The sequence below is a fragment of the Chrysochloris asiatica genome, unplaced genomic scaffold (genome assembly GCF_000296735.1).
Source record: "Chrysochloris asiatica unplaced genomic scaffold, ChrAsi1.0 scaffold00109, whole genome shotgun sequence".
NCBI lineage: Eukaryota > Metazoa > Chordata > Mammalia > Afrosoricida > Chrysochloridae > Chrysochloris > Chrysochloris asiatica.
In genome coordinates, this window is record NW_006408627.1 from 9,510,634 (window position 1) to 9,529,351 (window position 18,718).

The 18,718-nt window shown below is 39.7% G+C and overlaps 1 protein-coding gene across 1 annotated transcript in view; it reads right to left on the reverse strand.

Annotated features, from left to right (window-relative positions):
* The window catches only part of FAM13A (family with sequence similarity 13, member A), a 460,082-nt gene that overhangs the window by 92,870 nt on the left and 348,494 nt on the right, over positions 1 to 18,718 (reverse strand). The window contains exons 11-12 of the mRNA XM_006867777.1: positions 11,736 to 11,777; positions 6,254 to 6,433 (exon numbers count right to left, since the gene is read on the reverse strand). Coding sequence (XP_006867839.1) covers positions 6,254 to 6,433; positions 11,736 to 11,777 — 222 coding nt within the window. The remainder of the gene's footprint in view (positions 1 to 6,253; positions 6,434 to 11,735; positions 11,778 to 18,718) is intronic.

Genomic DNA, 18,718 nt, shown 5'->3' on the forward strand with positions numbered 1-18,718 from the left:
CAACTATTGTGAGGATGGTGTAGTACCAGGCAATGTTTCATTCTGTTGTGTGTAGGGATGCTATGAGTCAGAGCTTGTGGGTTAATGTGCCAGACTGCAATGTTGTTTGAACTACAAGTTTGGCAGTTGAAGCTCAACAGTTGCTCCTCGGAAACCCTAGACAGGGTCACTACGGGTCCGACTTAACAACAACAAGTAGCTAAATGACTACAGGGAATTTAGTATCTCTGTACCTCAATGTGAGTATCTAATCATAGTATTGTTTAAACAAATTACAAATCATTTGCATCAAAATGAAGTCTTTATGATTTCAAACTAAGATCTGTATTGTCATGATGACTTTAGTAGAGACTCATTGGCTCTTTAATCTCTCCTTGAAATAAGCTCATTATTGATTTCAAGAATATTTTTCAATTGGTTGAATTTCTAAGTCATTACAGACAAAATAAAAGGTAATACAAAATAACTTGCAAAATACTTTTTAGCCATTCTGAAGAGCTAATAATTTTTAGTAGGCTGTAACATCTAGTTTTATTTCTTTTTAAAAAGGATAGCCTGTTGTAAACTCACTAGTGACCACCCTGGTCTACTTGTGAGTGGAAGTGGGGTAAATGCCGTAATGAAGACATGGGCTGAGTTCGACCATGTTCCATAGATACCTGCTGACTTTGAGATGAGAGAGAGAAGAAGGGCTGGTTGGTCTGAAGTTTAGGGAGACTTAGGAACACCCGAGCCCATTGAAACTAACCTAAACACTGGGGTTTCAAATTGAGTGTAAAGGGGCCAGCTGGTCTGAAGTGGAAAGAAGTGTGCGAGAACCCCCAAACTTGCAGATGGTACCCATTTGACCTAGCTTGGATGGCTTGCTGATCAAAACCTGACTAGAGGGAAATAACTTTGATACAGGAAGCAAGTGTAAATTGCTACAATCTGATAAATTGGACCTTTGTTTACGGATGTATTTGCTCACAATTCCAACCAAAAGGTAAGGATTCTTCATATCAAGGGCCAAGTCTGTCCTCCCTGTGTACAGAATTGATAGGGATGGGCAACTTAGACATTGGCTACCAAAAATCAGCAGCTATAAAGGCATGAAGTGGCTGGTTTTCAGGCTTTTAAAAGGATGTTTAGTTTCCAAACAAGGTGGATAAGGTAGAATTCCCACTGAATAGTTTTCTTCTTTTCCAGATGGGTCTGGGGATGGGAGATAGGGGACAGGGATAGGATTCTTTTAATAGTGAATAATTGTTATCATGACTAACTGAAATGGTCACAACTATTAATGTAGAAGATGTGAAACAAAAAAGGAGCTCTGGTAGCATGGTGGTTATAAGTCAGGCTGCTAACCTGAATGTCAGCAGTCTGAAACTACCAGCTGTTCTGCAAGAGAAAGATGAGGCTCCTGTAAAGATTTGCTGCTTCAGAAACTCTATGCAGGGTCGCTATGAGTTGGAACCTACTCCATGGCACATAACAACCACCATTTAATCTTTCATTCCAGGAACAGAGGACTTAGGACCACCAAAGGAAGAAGAGCATGAACAGAGTGTGAGATCCCAACCAGAAAAGTGGAGACAGCAGAGATGGAGGCAGAGGTGATGGCATAGAGAGATAAAGTGCTGAGGACTTGACCCATGGAATGAGACAGGCTGTGTGCCTGTGGGCAGGATGCTGGCTTGTAAAATGTGCCCTTTGTTCATTTAAATTAATATCTATTTTCTGTGTGTTTTTTGTATATCAAAAAAAAAAGGAATATAGGTAAACACTGTCAACCAGTGGTGCATGGAGGGGATTGATATTATCATTGCAATGAAACAAAATATGATTTGTTGAAAGTAAAACTGATGATCTGCCCTGTAAACTATCACTCAATTCCCAGTAAAAGTTTTTTTTTTAAAAAGGGGACGGCAGGAAGTCTGATTCAGATCTTAGATAAATCAATCAATTATATATAAGCATACATTTGAAGAAAACTAGTATCTGCTATATGCTATAAGGAGCTCTGGTTGCATAGTGGTTACGAGTCAGGCTGCTAACATCAAGGTCAGAAGTTCAAAACTACCAACCATTCTCATGGGAGAAAGATGAGGCTTTCTGCTCCTGTAAAAATTTACAGCCTTGGAAACTCTATGCAGGGTCGCTATGAGTTGGAACCAACTCCATGGCACACCACCACTACTATATGCTATAATAATGATTCTCAACCTGGGACATACTGGAAAAGGTATTCGTGGGTGCTTTTGAAGTAACTAAACGGGGAGAAATTTAGAGAAGGGCCTGAAACCAAAATAAGGACATTGGAATAAGCATTCTGCTCAAAACAAAAACAAACTCAAACCCACTGCCAGTGAGTCAATTCCAACTCCCAGTGTCCAATATAGAGTTTCTGAGACTGTAAATGTTTGCAGACACAAACAGCTTCATCTTTTTCTCCGGGAGGGGTTGGTGAGTTTCAACCATGGACCATGTAGTTAATAGTCCAGTGTCTAACCACCAGTGCCTGCTAGAAACGTGTTAAAATCAAGCAGGTAAGCAGAAGGAAAAGAACAGAGCTGATGGAGAACGAGATCAAGGAAGGTAAGTACATGGATGTATAGGGTTTCAAAGGAATGAGTGGTAGATTTGAACTGCTGACCTTGCAGTCCAATGACTATCCTACAGCACCACACCAAATTAAGGCTTGGGGAGTGGGGGTTAAAGGAAAGGATAATTCTATGGTTTTAGCTCAGTTAGACAAAATTAGTTAATCCGAGGCCCTGTGAGAAAAGGACCTTGCCCTTCTAAAGACCCTAAAGATGAGAGAATCAGCTCAGGGAGCTAGAAGTTGAAGAAGTGGGACTAACGAGATAGGGTAGTGACCTAGGGTATCAGAGAGGGAGGGTGAAGTACTGGATAGGAAAATGATGCACACAGGATCATATGAAAGACTTCTAAATGTTTAACCCAAGTACCAAGGACCAAGAGTAAGGCAAGACTATTTATAAAATACCTCAACAATATGTAGTTTATAACCCGAATGCACAACTGTACATTTGACCAGAATGACTGTGGATACGGTGGTAAAGAGAAATCAAGAGAAAAGCTAGAGTTCTGTGGTCAGTCTTTATAGGATTAGTCAGTCTCCACCATTATCCATCCCTTTTGTTCTCCTGATGTCAGTAGAAAACAATCCAGATAATTTATAATAATAACATCCTTAGACTTGGAAACCCCTTTATATTTAAATTCTACAAGAGAGGGTATCCTGTGTTTCATATTTTCCTGCCTGGTCCTTGTCCATTTTGAGTCCCCTTCTCCATCCACCTCCTCCCCTGCTCACTGCTCTACACCCACCATCACCACCACCATGCCAGTCTCTTCTCGTCTATCATATTAATTGCCATTTCCAACCTCTGCTTGTTATCCATCTGGTCAAAGTCTGTGAAAAGCAGGATGTCGTGACACACAAAGGATATTTAAAAATGTAAAGTGTTGTCACGCACTGTTTGGCAAAAAATGAGGCAGAGGATAAGAACTGTGTTAAATGAATAATTTGAACTTGATGTATAGGCAGCAAACTAATTATACTCTGTAAAACCACTATACAGTTCAGTCAGCAGCTAATTTTAAATGCAAATATCTCTTCTATTATAATTTTACTACTTTATAAATGGAATATTGCAACTTCCCCGCCTACCTGCCGTTTAAAATAAATCTTTAAAAAATAAAAAGAGACTATGCCACTTGAAAAGTCAGTTTGTTTTATCACTGATAATGGTGTCCTGGTGTGGGGGCTATAGGATCAACACTGCACTGAAAGGCCAGTTTGAACTACAACATTGGTGGTTCAAATACCAGCCACTCTTTGGAAATCTTACACGGGGTCCCTATGAGATGGAGCTGACTTGACACAAAAACAGAACAGTAGTTTTATTTCTATAATTACATATGTTAATACAGTCCTTAGACACCTAAATAAGTACAAGGGATTTATTTATAGTCTTTCTTTTTTGTATCTTCCCTTAAGCAAAAGAAGTTTCCTTTTTTCTTCTAAAAGATTTTGATGTAGATTAAGCGTCTAGGTAACAAAGGAAGAGGGGAACTATGCTCTGGTTTAAGGAGCCCTGGTTATGGATTAAGAGCCGGACTGTTAACCGCAAGCTCAGTAGTTTGAATCTACCAGTTGCTCCGCATGAAAAGGATGAGGCTTTCTGCTTCCATGAAGATTTATAGCCTTGGAAACCCTACACAGGGTTACTATGAGTCAGAACTGATTGTTGTTGTTGTTAGGTACCAGTGAGTCAGTACTGACTCATAGCGACCCTACACACAACAGAATGAAACACTGCCCGGTCCTGGGTGAACCTCACAATTATTGCCACGCTTGACCACATTGATGCTGCCACTTTGCCAATGCATCTTGCTGAGCATCTTCCTCTTTTTCTCTGACCCTCCACCTTACTAAACATGATATCCTTCTCCAGTGACTTGTCCCTCCTGACAATATGTCCAAAGTATGAGAGACGAAGTCTGGCCTTCCTGGCATCCAAGGAGCACTCTGGCTGCACTTCTTCCAAAACAGATCTGTTTGTTCTTTTGGCAGCCTATGGTATTTTCAATATTCTCCTCTAACACCATAACTCAAATGCATCAATTCTTCTACGATCTTCCTTATTCACTGTCCAGTCTGCACATGTATATGAGGTTATTGAAAACACCATGGCTTGGGTCAGGTGCACCTTAGTCCTTAAGCTGACATCTTTGCTCTTCAACTTTAAAAAGGTTTTGTACAGCAGATTTGCCTAATGCAATACATCATTGTGAGTTCTTAACTACTGCTTCCATGAGTGGTGATGGTTGATTCAAGAAGGATGATGTCCTTGACAACTTTAATCGTTTCTCAGTTGATAAGAATGTTGTTTATTGTTCCAGTGGTGAGGATTTTTGTTTTGTTTACATTGAGATCCAATCCATACCAAAGGCTGTGGTCATTGAACTTCAGTAAGTATTTAAAGTCCTCTTCACTTTCAGCAAGCAAGGTTGTATCATCTGCATATCACAGGCTGTTAAAGAGTCTTCCTTCAATCCTGATGCCATGTTTTTCTTCCTATAATCCAGCTTCTAGGATATTTGCTTAGCATACAGATTGAATAAGTATGGTGAAAGAATACAACCCAGTCACATACCTTTCTGAATTTTAAACCATTCAGTGTGCTCTTGGTCCAGGTATAGATTCCTCAGCACAAAACCACTACCATGGTCTGGTTTCATTTTTGAAATTTAACAAAGAGTTCAATACAATAATGTATGGGGACTAAATGTTACAGTAGATAAAAATTAACTTGAAACCTTTCAGAAAAACACCGTATTGCTTTAGTCTATTATTGCTGGTAAGTGCCCTGGAGTCGTATCCAACTGACAGAAACTCTGTATGTATTGGGTTTCTAAGGAGTGGTGGGTTTGATTCACCGATGTTATGGTTAGCAGTCCAGAGTCAATCCTACAGCATCACACAAGGGCTCCATAGTTTATTATTTGTAAATATTTTCCTTAATAATTTAAATCATGGCTGTGGGAATTCTTAAAATAAATATTTAAAATAATAAAGAAGGTAGCGTTTCTTCTTTTGATTAGATTTAAGTCCAACCTTTCATATTTTCAAATATAATCAATAGTCAGGGTATTATTATGACAATCTAGTATTAAATCCGGCCAGTACACTAGGGAAAAATGCCTGCTCAGAAGCTGATCTAATAGTCAATTGAATGTTACCTAATGTGAAAAAAATTACCTTTGTTCCAGGATGTTGTTGTTGTTGCTATGTGCCATGGAGTCAGTTCTGACTCATAGCGACCCCGTACATCGTTTCCGAGGCTGTAAGTCTTTACGGGAGCAGAAAGCCTCATGTTTCTCCCACGGAACAGCTGGTAGTTTCGAACTGCTGACCTTGCGGTTCGCAGCCCAATTTGTCATATGGTAAGTAACTTCATACCCCATAGTTCAGAAATCCTCTGAATAAGATATTCATGAGGAAGCTATGAGATTTATTATCATCCTAAACATACAGAACAAACTGAAATAATAATTAATTAATTCACCTATGAATTCCTGAATGAAAACTAAGTTTAGAATGGTCAAAACAAAAACTTTTCGTTTTAACCTAAGTACTGAAATTGAAAAGGGCTTATTATAACACACTGACTAATTTAGGTGTAATTTAAAAAAGAAAATGAAGAGAAAATTCAAGCATGAAAAAATCCTAAAGGCAACTCACATGTCTTTGGACCGTCGAATTTCATCCTGTTCCTTGGGCTGGTGCCATCGCTGTCTAGTAGATGCTGTGGAAGCTGTTGATGATGTTCCAGTTTCTGAGTCCTCTGAACTTTGACCTCCAGAACTGTTAACATCAAAAAGATGCTGTTCTACAGCTGACCGGATGGTTCTTTCTAAGAGTCTGGCAAAAAAGAATACAGAATCAATCAAGCAATCAAGTATACCAAGGATTTCCTTTAAAGCTATTGTTAAGAGCAACTGAGTCAGTTCTGACTCATAGTGACACTGTACAGTATTTCTGAGGAGCAGCTGGTAGTTTTGAACCATCAACCTTGTGATTAGCAGTCCAGTGCTTATCCTACACTAGAATGTGTCCATAATTCTGGTGTTACACTAGGATATGTCCATAATTCTGAAACTATCTTTATTATTATACTAGGATATGTCCATAATTCTGAAACTATCTTTATTATGGAATATCTACTACATCTTGTTGAGCAAAGACAATGTACAAAGCATTAATATCCAAAATATTCATATCATACACTAAAAACAAAACTGAAAAATTTTCACCAAGATGATAACAGTGTTTCTCATCTTTCTGAGTCCAAGGTTACCAAAATGCTTACAGAAAGTACAGCAATAATAAAAGGAAATAAGGGTCATTTAATATACAGCACAATGAGGAAATAATTTTTTCTCAAATAATAATGAACTAATTCTTACAAAGACCAGTTTTCTCCCGATTGCATATCCTACAGAGAAAGAATGATTTGCAAAGCAAACTGGCAAAAATAATTTTATGACACTCACTACTTATTTTTAATTCCATCAAGATAAAACTATTGCTGTGTGCTGTTGAGTTGCTTTCGACTTACAGCGACCCTACATAAGGATTTTCAAGGGCAGTTGGTGTGTTTGGGATGTGGTTAGCAGTCCAGTGCTTATTCTACATTACTACACTAGGGTTCAATGCAAAATTCTATAGGTGATAATACTATTTTAAAAACAAACAACAACAAAAACCTCCTCAGGACAATTGCTGTGCATAATGTGGTTGTTGCTAGGTGCCACTGAGTCGGAACCAACTCATAGCGACCCTGTGCACAGCAGAACGAAACACTGCCCGATCCTGGGCCAACCCCACTATTGTTTCCATGCTTGAGTCCATCGATGCTGCCACTTGGCCAATCCATCTAATTGGGGGTCTTCCTATTTTTCTCTGATCCTCCACTTTACCTAACATGATATCCTTCTCCATCGACTGGTCCCTGCTGACAACATGTCTGAAGTATGAGAGATGAAGTTTGGTCATCCTGGCATCCAAGGAGCACTCTGGCTGCACTTCTTCCAAAACGGATCTGTTGGTTCTTTTGGGCAGCCCATGGGACTTTCAATATTCTCCTCCAACACCATAACTCAAAAGCATCAATTCTTCTACGATCTTTCTTTACTGTCCAGCTTTTGCATGCATATGAGGTTACTGAAAATACCATGGAAATTCTGTTATATCAAGTTGTGATGTATATAATTGAAGCTATACTCATGAAAACACCCCAAAATAAATTATTGAAGATTTAAGTATAGATTTACTTTGGTCAACCCAAAGAAAATAAGGAAGCATACAGGACTGATAAGAGTTCATGCAAAGATATAAATGGTATCACTTTTAAAGCTATATAATCCTTCAAAAAGGAGCTCTGGTAGCATAGTGGTTACAAATTGGGCTGTGATCTCCAGGATCAGCAGTTCAAAACTACCAGCTGCTCCACGGGAGAAAGATGAGGCTTTCTGCTCCCGTAAAGATTTACAGCCTCAGAAACCCTGTACAGGGTTGCTATGAGTCAGAACCGACTCTACGGCACATAACAACAACAATCCTTCAAAGGAAGCCTGGCAGCATAGTGGACTAAACACTGGGTTGTAAATCACAAGGTCAGTAGTTTGAATCTACCAGTGGCTCATTGGGAGAAAGAAGACGCTTTCTGCTCCGTCAAGATTTATACTCTGGAAACTCTATACAGGGTTTTATTATGACACTGAGTCCTGGTGTGGCGCTGTAGGATAAGTGAACCACACTTATGGACTGTGAACCCCAAGGTCAGCAATTCAAACTCACCAGCTCTTCCTTGGAAACACTATACAGCATTGCTAGGAGTCATAGCAGATTCAACAGCACTGAATAGCAACAACAACACTTAATTCTGAATAATCTGGGAAGGAAAACTCCAAATTTATACTCCCCAAAACAGGTTTTCCTTCACTTGGAAAAGAATTCTCTGTGTGTTTCTGTCTCTCTTTCTATATACACATATATCTACTGCCACCTAGTCAATTCTGACTCATAGGAACCCTTCAGGGCACAGTAGAACTGCTCCTTATTGTTTCCAAAACTGTAAGTCTTTACGGGAGCAAACAGCCTCATCTTTCTCTCTCGAAGTGGCTGGTGGATAAGCAACCCACTATGCCACCGGAGCTCCTTCTCTCTCTCAATACTCTCTCTTTCTCTCTCACACACACACAAAATATTCCAATTAAGAAGTAGCACTGACTTATGTAAGTTTTTATTATTATTAAAGAACTATAGATTTTCCAAACATATTTTTAAAAAGATTCATAGTAATTTTATTAAAAAAAAAAATCTTACAGCCAAGAGAATGAGTAAGTATAGTCTAATACTTTGGGTATCAGAACTTTCATACTTAGGATTCCATGTGCCAAGATAACCTAATAGCAGTACAGACAAATGTGAGTAAATGAATATGTACATACAGAGCAACCCCATGACTTTTTCAAACTACACAAGACACATAAGAAGCAAAGGTTATCAGGAAACAAACAGGCAAGAGCTTTCCATTTTGTTATAGTCTGGGATCTCTTTCAAATTCACAACTCTAAGGAAGGCCACTTTTACTCTCTAACTGCTTCCTCAGATGACAAAAATAAAAAAAAATAAAATAAAATCCAAACTCATTCCAAGCAGTGCATCTTCTAATTTTTCTCACTTTTCCTCTATTACAACACATCCTTTCCACCTCCTACACCTGATTCCATCTATGAAGATGTTCCAGAAAGGCCTACACATGTCCCAGTAAAAAAGGATGAGAGGTAGGTGTGACGGTTAAGTCTTTGGGCAAGGAATTATTCGTTCAAGTCATGGCACATACTGGGCATTAAATACATATTGTTGACCCAAGCCATGGTGTTTTCAATAACCTCATAAACATGTGAAAGCTGCACAATGAATAAGAAAAACTGTAGAAGAATTGATGCTTTTGAGTTATGATGTTGGAGGAGAATACTGAAAGTGCCATGGGCTGCCAAAAGAACCAATAGATCAGTTTTGGAAGAAGTGCAGCCAGCGTGCTCCTTGGAGGCCAAGATGGCTAAACTTCGTCTCTCATACTTCAGACATATTGTCAGGAGGGAACAGTTGCTGGAGAAGGCTATCATGTTTGGTAAGGTGGAGGGTCAGAGAAAAAGATGACGACCCCCAACAAGATGGATTGGCCAGGTGGCAGCATTGATGGACTCAAGTGTGGCAACTGTAGTGAGGTTGGCCCAGGATTGGGCAGTGTTTCATTCTGCTGTGCGTAAGGTCGCTATGGGTCGATACCGACTCAATGCCACCTAACAACAGCATGTGCCATACATAGAGGTGCTAGCCATACATCAATGACCATGCTAGGAGAAGTTAGATAACCAACAATGTAATTTCAGATAACGATGTATTCTCTAACAAATAGAATGGGATGGACAGTGACTGTGGGTAGTTCGGGACAAATTCCCAGATGAGATAATATTTGAACAAAGAAAAGGCTGGCATGTCTGAGGTACAGCAAGCACAAGGGCTCTGAGGCAAGTATAAACCCCTAGCTACCAACCTGATTGTACCACATGGAGAACTCATGTGTTACAGAACACAACTATGCTCCACAGGGTTTTCTTGGCTGTAATCTTTCTAGAAGCAGATGGCCAGGCCAGTCATCTGCACTGCCATTGAATGAGTTTAGTAGATGAATGTATACTGTTTATACTTTATATTATTTGAGTCACCATAAACATCATGTGCCTGAAAAGTAATGAGCCAGGTGTTCAGAAAGTTAAGCAGGAACAGATAACTGGAATTTGATTTTATTCCAAGTGTAACTCATAGCTTTTGGAAGAAAAAGACATGTGGAATGTCATAATTGGTATCTTGGTGTGGCACTGCAGGTTAATGAGCTGGACTGCAAGGATCGTTTGAACTGCAGTGTTGGCAGTTCAAGCTTACCAACCGCTCCTTGGAAACCCTATCAGGGTCACTACGCATGGAAACCAACTCAACAACACTTAACAACAACAACAACTCCTGCCCTGTGGAGAAAGAATTGAACCCATCACTAACTGGATTTCTTTTTAAGGTTCTTATTAGACTTGTTCTTCTTCTTGCTGTTAAGTACCATTGAGTTGGTTCTGACTCATAGCAACCCTGTTAAGTACCATTGAGTTGGTTCTGACTCATAGCAACCCTGTATAGGGTTTTCAAGGAGTAGCTGGAGGTTTGGACTGCCAACCTTGTAGTTAGTATTAGTCTCTGGAAACGAACATCATGCTTGGTAAAGTAGAGGGTCATTGAAAAAGAGGACAACCCCACATGAGATGGTGACAGCAGTGATGGGCTCAAACATAACAATAATTGTGAGACTGGCACAGGACCAGGCAGCATTTCCTTCTATTGTGTATAGGGTTGTTTAGTTGGAACTGACTTGATGGCACACAACAACAACAACAACAACAACATTAGAGTGTGAAGTCCCTGAAGGCAGAGTCCAAGGTTTATTTGACATTTCACACCGAACACTGTGCTTGGCATATTGCAGGCACGTACAAACCACAAGGTAGGCAGTTCAAACCCACAAGCTGCTCCTTGGAGACTCTATACAGGGTCATTATGAGTCAGAAGCAACTTAACAGCACTTTACAACAACAATCACAACGAACATAAATGCTATAGGAAGGAAGGAAGGACACAGTTAATTCTTCCACCTTTCATGGCATCCTCCCAAATGTACATTAGACTGCTTTGCAAAGATTACAAGTAATTGACTCTGATATTAATTTTAATAAAACAAATAAAAAGCTTCTATTTTCAAACGGTTGAGCTGTTTCTAATTTTACATTACACAAAAGCTTAAATAGGTGCTTCTTATTTAATCTTCTCCTCTGTGTAGAGTTGAATTCGTGTTGTGGCGCCACAGGATCAGCACTGGACTGGGAACCACAAGGTCGGCAGTTCAAATCCACCAGCTGCTCCTCAGAAACACTGTACAAGGTTGCTATGAGTCAGAACCTACTCCGCAACAATAACAACTGTGTAGAGTTATTTTTAAAGTGATCAGTGATTGCTCATTGTCTTAACGTTCCAATATTCTCTGACATTAGAACTGATCATCTCTGCTTTAATAAATGATAAATGGGGAGAAAAGATCCAAATAACTTACTCTCCAGTTGTCGAAACACTGCTGACTTGTGACACATGAGCACTGCGGAAAAGAAGCAAAGAAAAAGGTCAGATTAGCCAGGTGTCAGAAACCATGAACCAAACATCTAGAAGGACTCACAGGTTGAAGGAATTAAGCCTCTAGTGACCCTCACAGGATGTTTAACCATCCACTGTCAGGTGCCGAGTTTCACTTATTTCTAGAAATGGCCCTGGTTGTTCATTCTTGAACCATGACTTTGTCTCATTTTTCAAGATGTCTGTTGTTAGCTGACATAGAGTTGGCCTGAACTCAACGTGACTCTATGTGTTACAGAGCCGTACTTTCCTGTAAGATTTTCTTGGCTGTAATCCTGGTGTCCTGGTGTGGCGCTGTGGGATAATGCGTCAGACTGCAAAGTCGTTTGAACTGCAAGGTCGGTGGTTCAAGCTCACCAGATGCTCCTTGGAAATCCTATACAGGGTCGCTATGGGTAGGAATCGACTCAACGGCACTTAACAACAACAATCCTGGTGTGGCACTATAAGATAAACACTGCATTGCTAGTTGCAAGGTTGGAGGTACACTTATACAGAGTAGCTTTGAGTCAGCACTGACTGGACAGCACTTAGCAGCAACCATCTTTAAAGAAGCTGATCACCAGGCCTCTTCTTCCATAGAGCCAGGGGATGGGTTTCAATCACCAGTCTGTCAGTTACCAGCTGAACACAAACTGCTTGTGTCACCAGGAGGTGTCCATGACAGACAATTCCACAAGTGACCTTGGAAAAGTTCCACAGTCACAGTCCTACATTGTTTAGGGACTTTTTATTTTCCAAAGGGTTAATAGGAGTCCTAGCGTGGCGCTACAGGATAATGCACTGGACCGCAAGGTCAGTTTGAGCTGCAAGGTTGGCGGTTGAAACTCATCAGCTGCTCCTTGGAAACCTTATACAGGGTTGCTGTCAACTGGAACCGACTCAACAGGGAACTTAACAACAACAACAAAGGGTTAATGGAATAGTTGCTGACTCATTTTCTGTCACCAACTTTACCTATGCCACCTCTCCCAGAATGAATCCAATCCCCGGGCATGAAGATGGAAGCATTTATCTTACAACTCTAAACAGGCAGAGGGAAGCAAGGGTCACAGCGGGATAGGAAACAAACAACCAATACTGTTTTCCACATAACTATTTCTAAACCATCTTTTCTAAGTCACCCTTTCATTTTAAATGCCTCCAGATGAAAACCATCTCAAGCTCTATGATGTTTTGTCTTAACATCTAATTTACATTCTCCCCTATTTTTTTTTTTTTTGAATATGTATGCACTCCCGCTAGTTTCCTATTTTCTCTAAAGCCCAAATGATCTACAAAAAAATGCATTAAAAAGTTGTCAACATCAGCTTGAATGATGACATTATAAAACATTATCTGATTACACCCTTCAGAAATTCCTCTCTTGCCTGCGCTCTCTGTGCATACAACCATGATGAGAGGTGAGTTTGGTAGCTATTTTAAGTGTATTAATAATGTTTATTTTGCACATTCTGCCCTCTAGTGCTTAGCTTCCAAATCAAGAATCAAAGACTCTTATGATAAAAAAGTAAAATATTGAGGTTTAAAAAAAATCCTATGTGCAATTTATAGATTTGCTCAGCAGTTCTAATGGTTTTGTTTGTTTGTTTGTTTCCTTCTTCCAAAGGAAATAAAAACTGCTATGACTTATATTGATGACTACCTTTCAATGAATCCCAATAACTTACTTTAATTTATAGTTTTCGGTATATGGATATGCTGCTTTTAGATTCATTTGTTAGTTTTTTCTTTCAGGTAAGTGTATATCTCCTCATTCAATTTAGGATGTAAGGGCCTCAAGGATTGTATAATTTCTCTTTTTCTGTTATTACACCCCCGCCACTGCCACCACCGGTGTGGCGCTGTGGGTTAATGTGTTAGACTGCAAAGCTGTTTGAACTGCAAGGTTGGCAGTTCAAGCTCACTAGCTGCTCCTCAGAAACCATATACAGGGTCGTTATGTGTGGGAACTGACTCAATGGCACTTGACAACAACAACAACTGCCACCACCATCCCCAGTATAATATTCATTATCCTAGAGAGGACTGACAGCTACTCAGTCTCAGATAAATTCTTTTAGTTAGGATTGCAGCCCTTTTTTCATGGCTATAAATCATAGCTAAAGCCCAGGTGGGGGGAAAAAACATAAAATGTTATTGTGCACAAGGGAAATTGATGAGTGATTTCTATGTTCTAGACACTGCGCTGAGTATTTTTTACATGTTGTTACTGTTAGTGACCATCAAGATGGCGACCTCATGTGTTACTGAGTAAAATTGCTCCATAGGATTTTCTTGTTGGTAATCTTTATGAAAAACAAATTGCCAGGGGCTTTCTTCTGTGGAGTCACTGTTGTTTATGTTGTGAACCATCAAGTCAGTTCCAACTCATAGCCATTGTTGTTGTTGTTGTTAAGTGCCGTAGAGTCGGTTCCGATCCATAGCGACCCTGTGTAGGGTTTCCAAGGAGTGACTGGTGAGCTTGAACTGCTGGTCTTTTGGTTCAAACAACTTTGCAGTCTGGCGCACTAACCCACAGCACCACACCAGGACTCCCTCATAGTCATTAAGTAGGTTCAAATTGCCAAACTTTCAGTTAGCAGCCCATCACAAACTGCTTTCGCCACCTATAGATCTTCTCATTTGAACTAACCTATGAGGTAGGCACTATTGCTTTTCCCATAATCAAATGGAAAATGTAAAGAGGATAAGTAACTTGCCCACAATCATGAAGCCAAAAGTGGTTGAGCTGGGAGTTGAACCAAGAAAGTATTAGTCTAGAGTCTAAGCTCTTAATCACTACACTCGACGATCTTTTAATCCATCACTTACTAGAATAGAAACTCACTGGAGTCATCTTTATACAGAGGTCTGACTTTAGGTATTTTACTTTGCTTTTAATTACAACCATTTCTCTTCTACCTTACAATGCCTGTTATTCATAGTGGTGCCCAGGCTAAGTTTCCAAGAATAAATCTTTTGCTGTTCTGTTTGCCCTTAACTGGAACAGGCAGTCCCTGCTTTTGATGCTTTGTGGCTCATCCTCTGCACACTTAACCCTGGATAATTAGATCCTGTTCTCCACTTCTCAATGCAGATACATAACTTTGGCGTTAGGATCAGGGACCAATGTGAACGATGACTCAGGGGAAACCTGGCAAAGTTGAAAGTATATGGATTTGCCAGGTGCTAAAAAAAAACCACTCTAAACATATAAGTATATTAAGTCAGTAGTCCCCCATGACACTCCAGAATGAAGAGATGATTTTTCCTTTCCTTCCTACTACACACACGTTTGCCCTGTGTCTTTTGCCTATTTACGTGACTATGATGTTTTCATCTTTTTCAGAGTGTGGGAGGTAGGGGAGACAGAAGAAAGGTGAGGAAGAAAGAGATGAGGGAACGTCAACAAATGAACCAGGTTTTGAGATTTCTAACTTCCTTTAGTGCAATGAATTACTTCATATGGCTCTTCTACCCAACCTGAGTCTTTGTAACTCTCACCAAATGACTCAGTTTCTGATGAGCCTGAGTAAGAGAATGTGGGAGAAGATACTTATATGATGATATGCTGGACTTGAGAATGATTGTTAACCGAGTTAACTGTGACTAAACTGCAAGGTCGGAGGTTCAAATTCACCAGCCATTCCTTGGAAACCTATACAGGGTCGCTATAAGTCAGAACTGACTCAAAGTCACTTAACAACAACAACATGGGTAAAAATGAACCATCTCAGAATGGATGGAAGATCTGATTACCATCAAAGAAGAGCCAGAAGTGGAGAGTGTCCTTTGGACACCTAGATCCCCGTACATAGAAAGTCCTCAACCCAGTGACAAAAAGTTGTGACCCCAGAGAAATGGCAGAGGAACAAAAGCAGAACTAAGAGCCAGAATGCGAGACAGAGCGAGGGGCTTCCCAACTCACAGAGCAAGTGACGAAAGCTGAGGGACTTTTGTGCTGAGGCTTATGGTAGGGTGGTGTATTCAGTAAGCATTTATCAGCTACTCTAAGAGAGTTTTGTAACACTGCCTGCATCGAGCAGAGGCCATGCCAAAGGGGCTGAGGGCCAAACAGAAAAGAGATGGTCCTGACTGGAGGAAACATTTCTGACCCTGAATTGTAACCTATTAACTTTCCTAATAAACCACTAGCAGTGAGTATAAGTCTGCATTCTATGAGGACTCTGTAATGAATTATCAAATGCAGATGAGCAGACAAGTTTGTGGGAGGAATGGGAATGGTTGGTGCCTTTTTTTTTTTTTTCAGTCTCTCTAAGTTAGTGCTTCTCAAACTTGAATGCGCATAAGAATCACCTGGGGATCTGGAAACAGTTTCTGACTCAGTAGGTCTGTGGTCTAAGGAAGGTGAAGCTGAGATTCTGCATTTTTCACGAAAGTTTCACCAACATTTGGATGTGGTTCATCTGTGGAATACACTTTAAATAATAAGGTTCTAAATCCATGCAAATAAAATTCTTAAAAATTTAGATATCACAAATTAATAGATACTATTAATTATAAATTAATTAGATATAATGGCTATTTTAAATATTTTAATTCAATAAAAAAACACCTGATTTTAAAAATGCATGTCAACCAGTGTGAATAAAAGGCAACCCATCAATATTTCTTTCAGAGTTGAAAGAAAAATAATCTGAGTCATCTAAATTAGTCATAAAGATCCTTTTTCAGAATGTCATGTAAATGACTAAATCAATAGTAAAATCTAGTGATTACAGAGTATTCATTTTGGTAGTTCATTTTTTTAGGTCAAATTTATTATAAATTTATATTTGAAAGGTATTTAAAATAGTTCATTGGGATTTCTGGTATAATTAATGTGTCCATACTTACGTATTTAATTAGCTGAAATTGTAAGAAGGCAAGACTGTTAGTCAGCTCAACTACTTTAGGTTGATTTCTCCAACAAGAAAATGAAAAGCTTGACTAATGTTTCTATGTTTGTCTTTTAGCTCTAAAAGTTACTAACACTATCTTAAATTTGAGTTTATTGTTCTAAAATTAAATCATTACCAGAGTTTATGCCTACATATATCCTTTTATAACATTTGTTGTTAGGTGCCATTGGGTTGGAAACACTGCCCAATCCTGTGCCATCCTCATAATTGTCATATTTGAGAGCACTGTTGCAGCCACTGTGTCAATCCATCTCATTGGGGGGGGGGTCTTCCTCTTCTTCACTGACCCTCTACCAAGTATGATGTCCTTCTCGAGGGACTGGTCCCTCCTGATGCTATGTCCAAAGTAGGAGAGACAAAGTCTTGCCATCTTTGCTTCTAAAGAGCATTCTGATTGTACTTCCAAGACAGATTTGTTTGTTCTTCTGTCAGTCCACAGTACTGTCAATATTCTGCTCCAACACCATAACTCAAATGCATCAATTCAATTCTGGTCTTTCTTATACACTCTTCAGCTTTCATGTGTAGATGAGGTGATTGAAAATACCATGGCTTGGAAAAGGCATTCCTTAGTTCTCAAAATGACATGTTTGCTCTTGAACACTTTAAAGAGTGCTTGTGCAGCAGATTTCCCTAATGCAATACATCATCTGATTTCTTGACTGCTATTTCCATGAGCGTCGATTATGGATCCAAGCAAAATGAAGTCTTGGATAACTTCAATCTTTTTTCCATTTATCATGATGCTATTTATTGGTCCAGCTGTGAGGATTTTTTATTCTCTATGTTGAGTTGTACTCCATACTAAATGCTGTAGTCTTTGATCTTCATCAGTAAATGCTTCAAAACCATAAATATTATCTAAGCAGTGTAGAAAACAAGGCGAAGTGTAGTTGACAGTCCAAGGATCAGAGAGGCATGCCTGTGGACATAGCTGAGAAGAGGCTGTCCTGAGTGGAAGAACTACTCTCTGAGCATTTCTGATCCTAAATTGTAACCTGTTAACTTCCTGGTGTGGTGCTGTGGACTAATGCATCAGACTGCAAAGTCATTTGAACTGCAAGGTCAGTGGTTCAAGCTCCCAATTGCTCCTTGGAAACCCTATACAGGGTCGCTATGGGTCAGAATCGACTCAATGGAATTTAACAACAACAACGGCTTCTCTAAAAGACCCAAACTTCCAAGTGTTGTCTTTGAGTTCCATGTATCCATAGCAATGAATTATCAAGCCCAGCTGAGAAGTAGAGAGTGCTGTGGCAGGGACAGTTGGTATTAGAATTGATAAGGAAGGTTAGAAGGTGGAGGTATGTCTGACTTCAGCCTCATAAAAATCAGCCTTGGACTGATGTGGAGTTTCATTCTCCTTGCCCCTAGTAAAGCCTAAGGAGGTCAGAAACCACTCCACACCCATTTTTACAAGTGCCAAAGCAGTTGCATACAATCAGCTGGAGACAAGTCAAGCTTTCAATGGAAATTTTAAACAGATGTGATCCGGACTCTGAAGCATTTGTTGGAAGACTTGAACAGGAGATAAAACATAGCTTTATCATACAATCTTCAATCACAAAGCAATGGCTACCAAGAGGTAGAAACAGACCAATACAAGCAAAAAGGTCAAGAGCAAAGGTCATGGCACCAGTTATTTGGAATGCTCAAGGCATTTTACTTGTTGACTTTTTGGAGTGCCAAAGAATCATAACATCTGCTTATTAGGAGAGTGTTTTGTGAAAAGTTAGCCAACGCTTTAGTAAAAAACCATCTTGGAAAGCTTCAGCAGAGAGTCCTCCTCTACCATGCCAATGTCCCTCTCTCACTGAACAAGGGCAATTTTGACAGAGTTTGGGTCGGAAATCAGTAGGCGTTCACTTTACAGTCCCAATATGGCTCCTCTGACTCCTTCTGTTGTATAGAGGGATTCTATGAGATAGAACTGACTCAACAGCAAACAACACCACCAACAACCAACAACCACCATCACCAACCACTAACAACCACTACTACC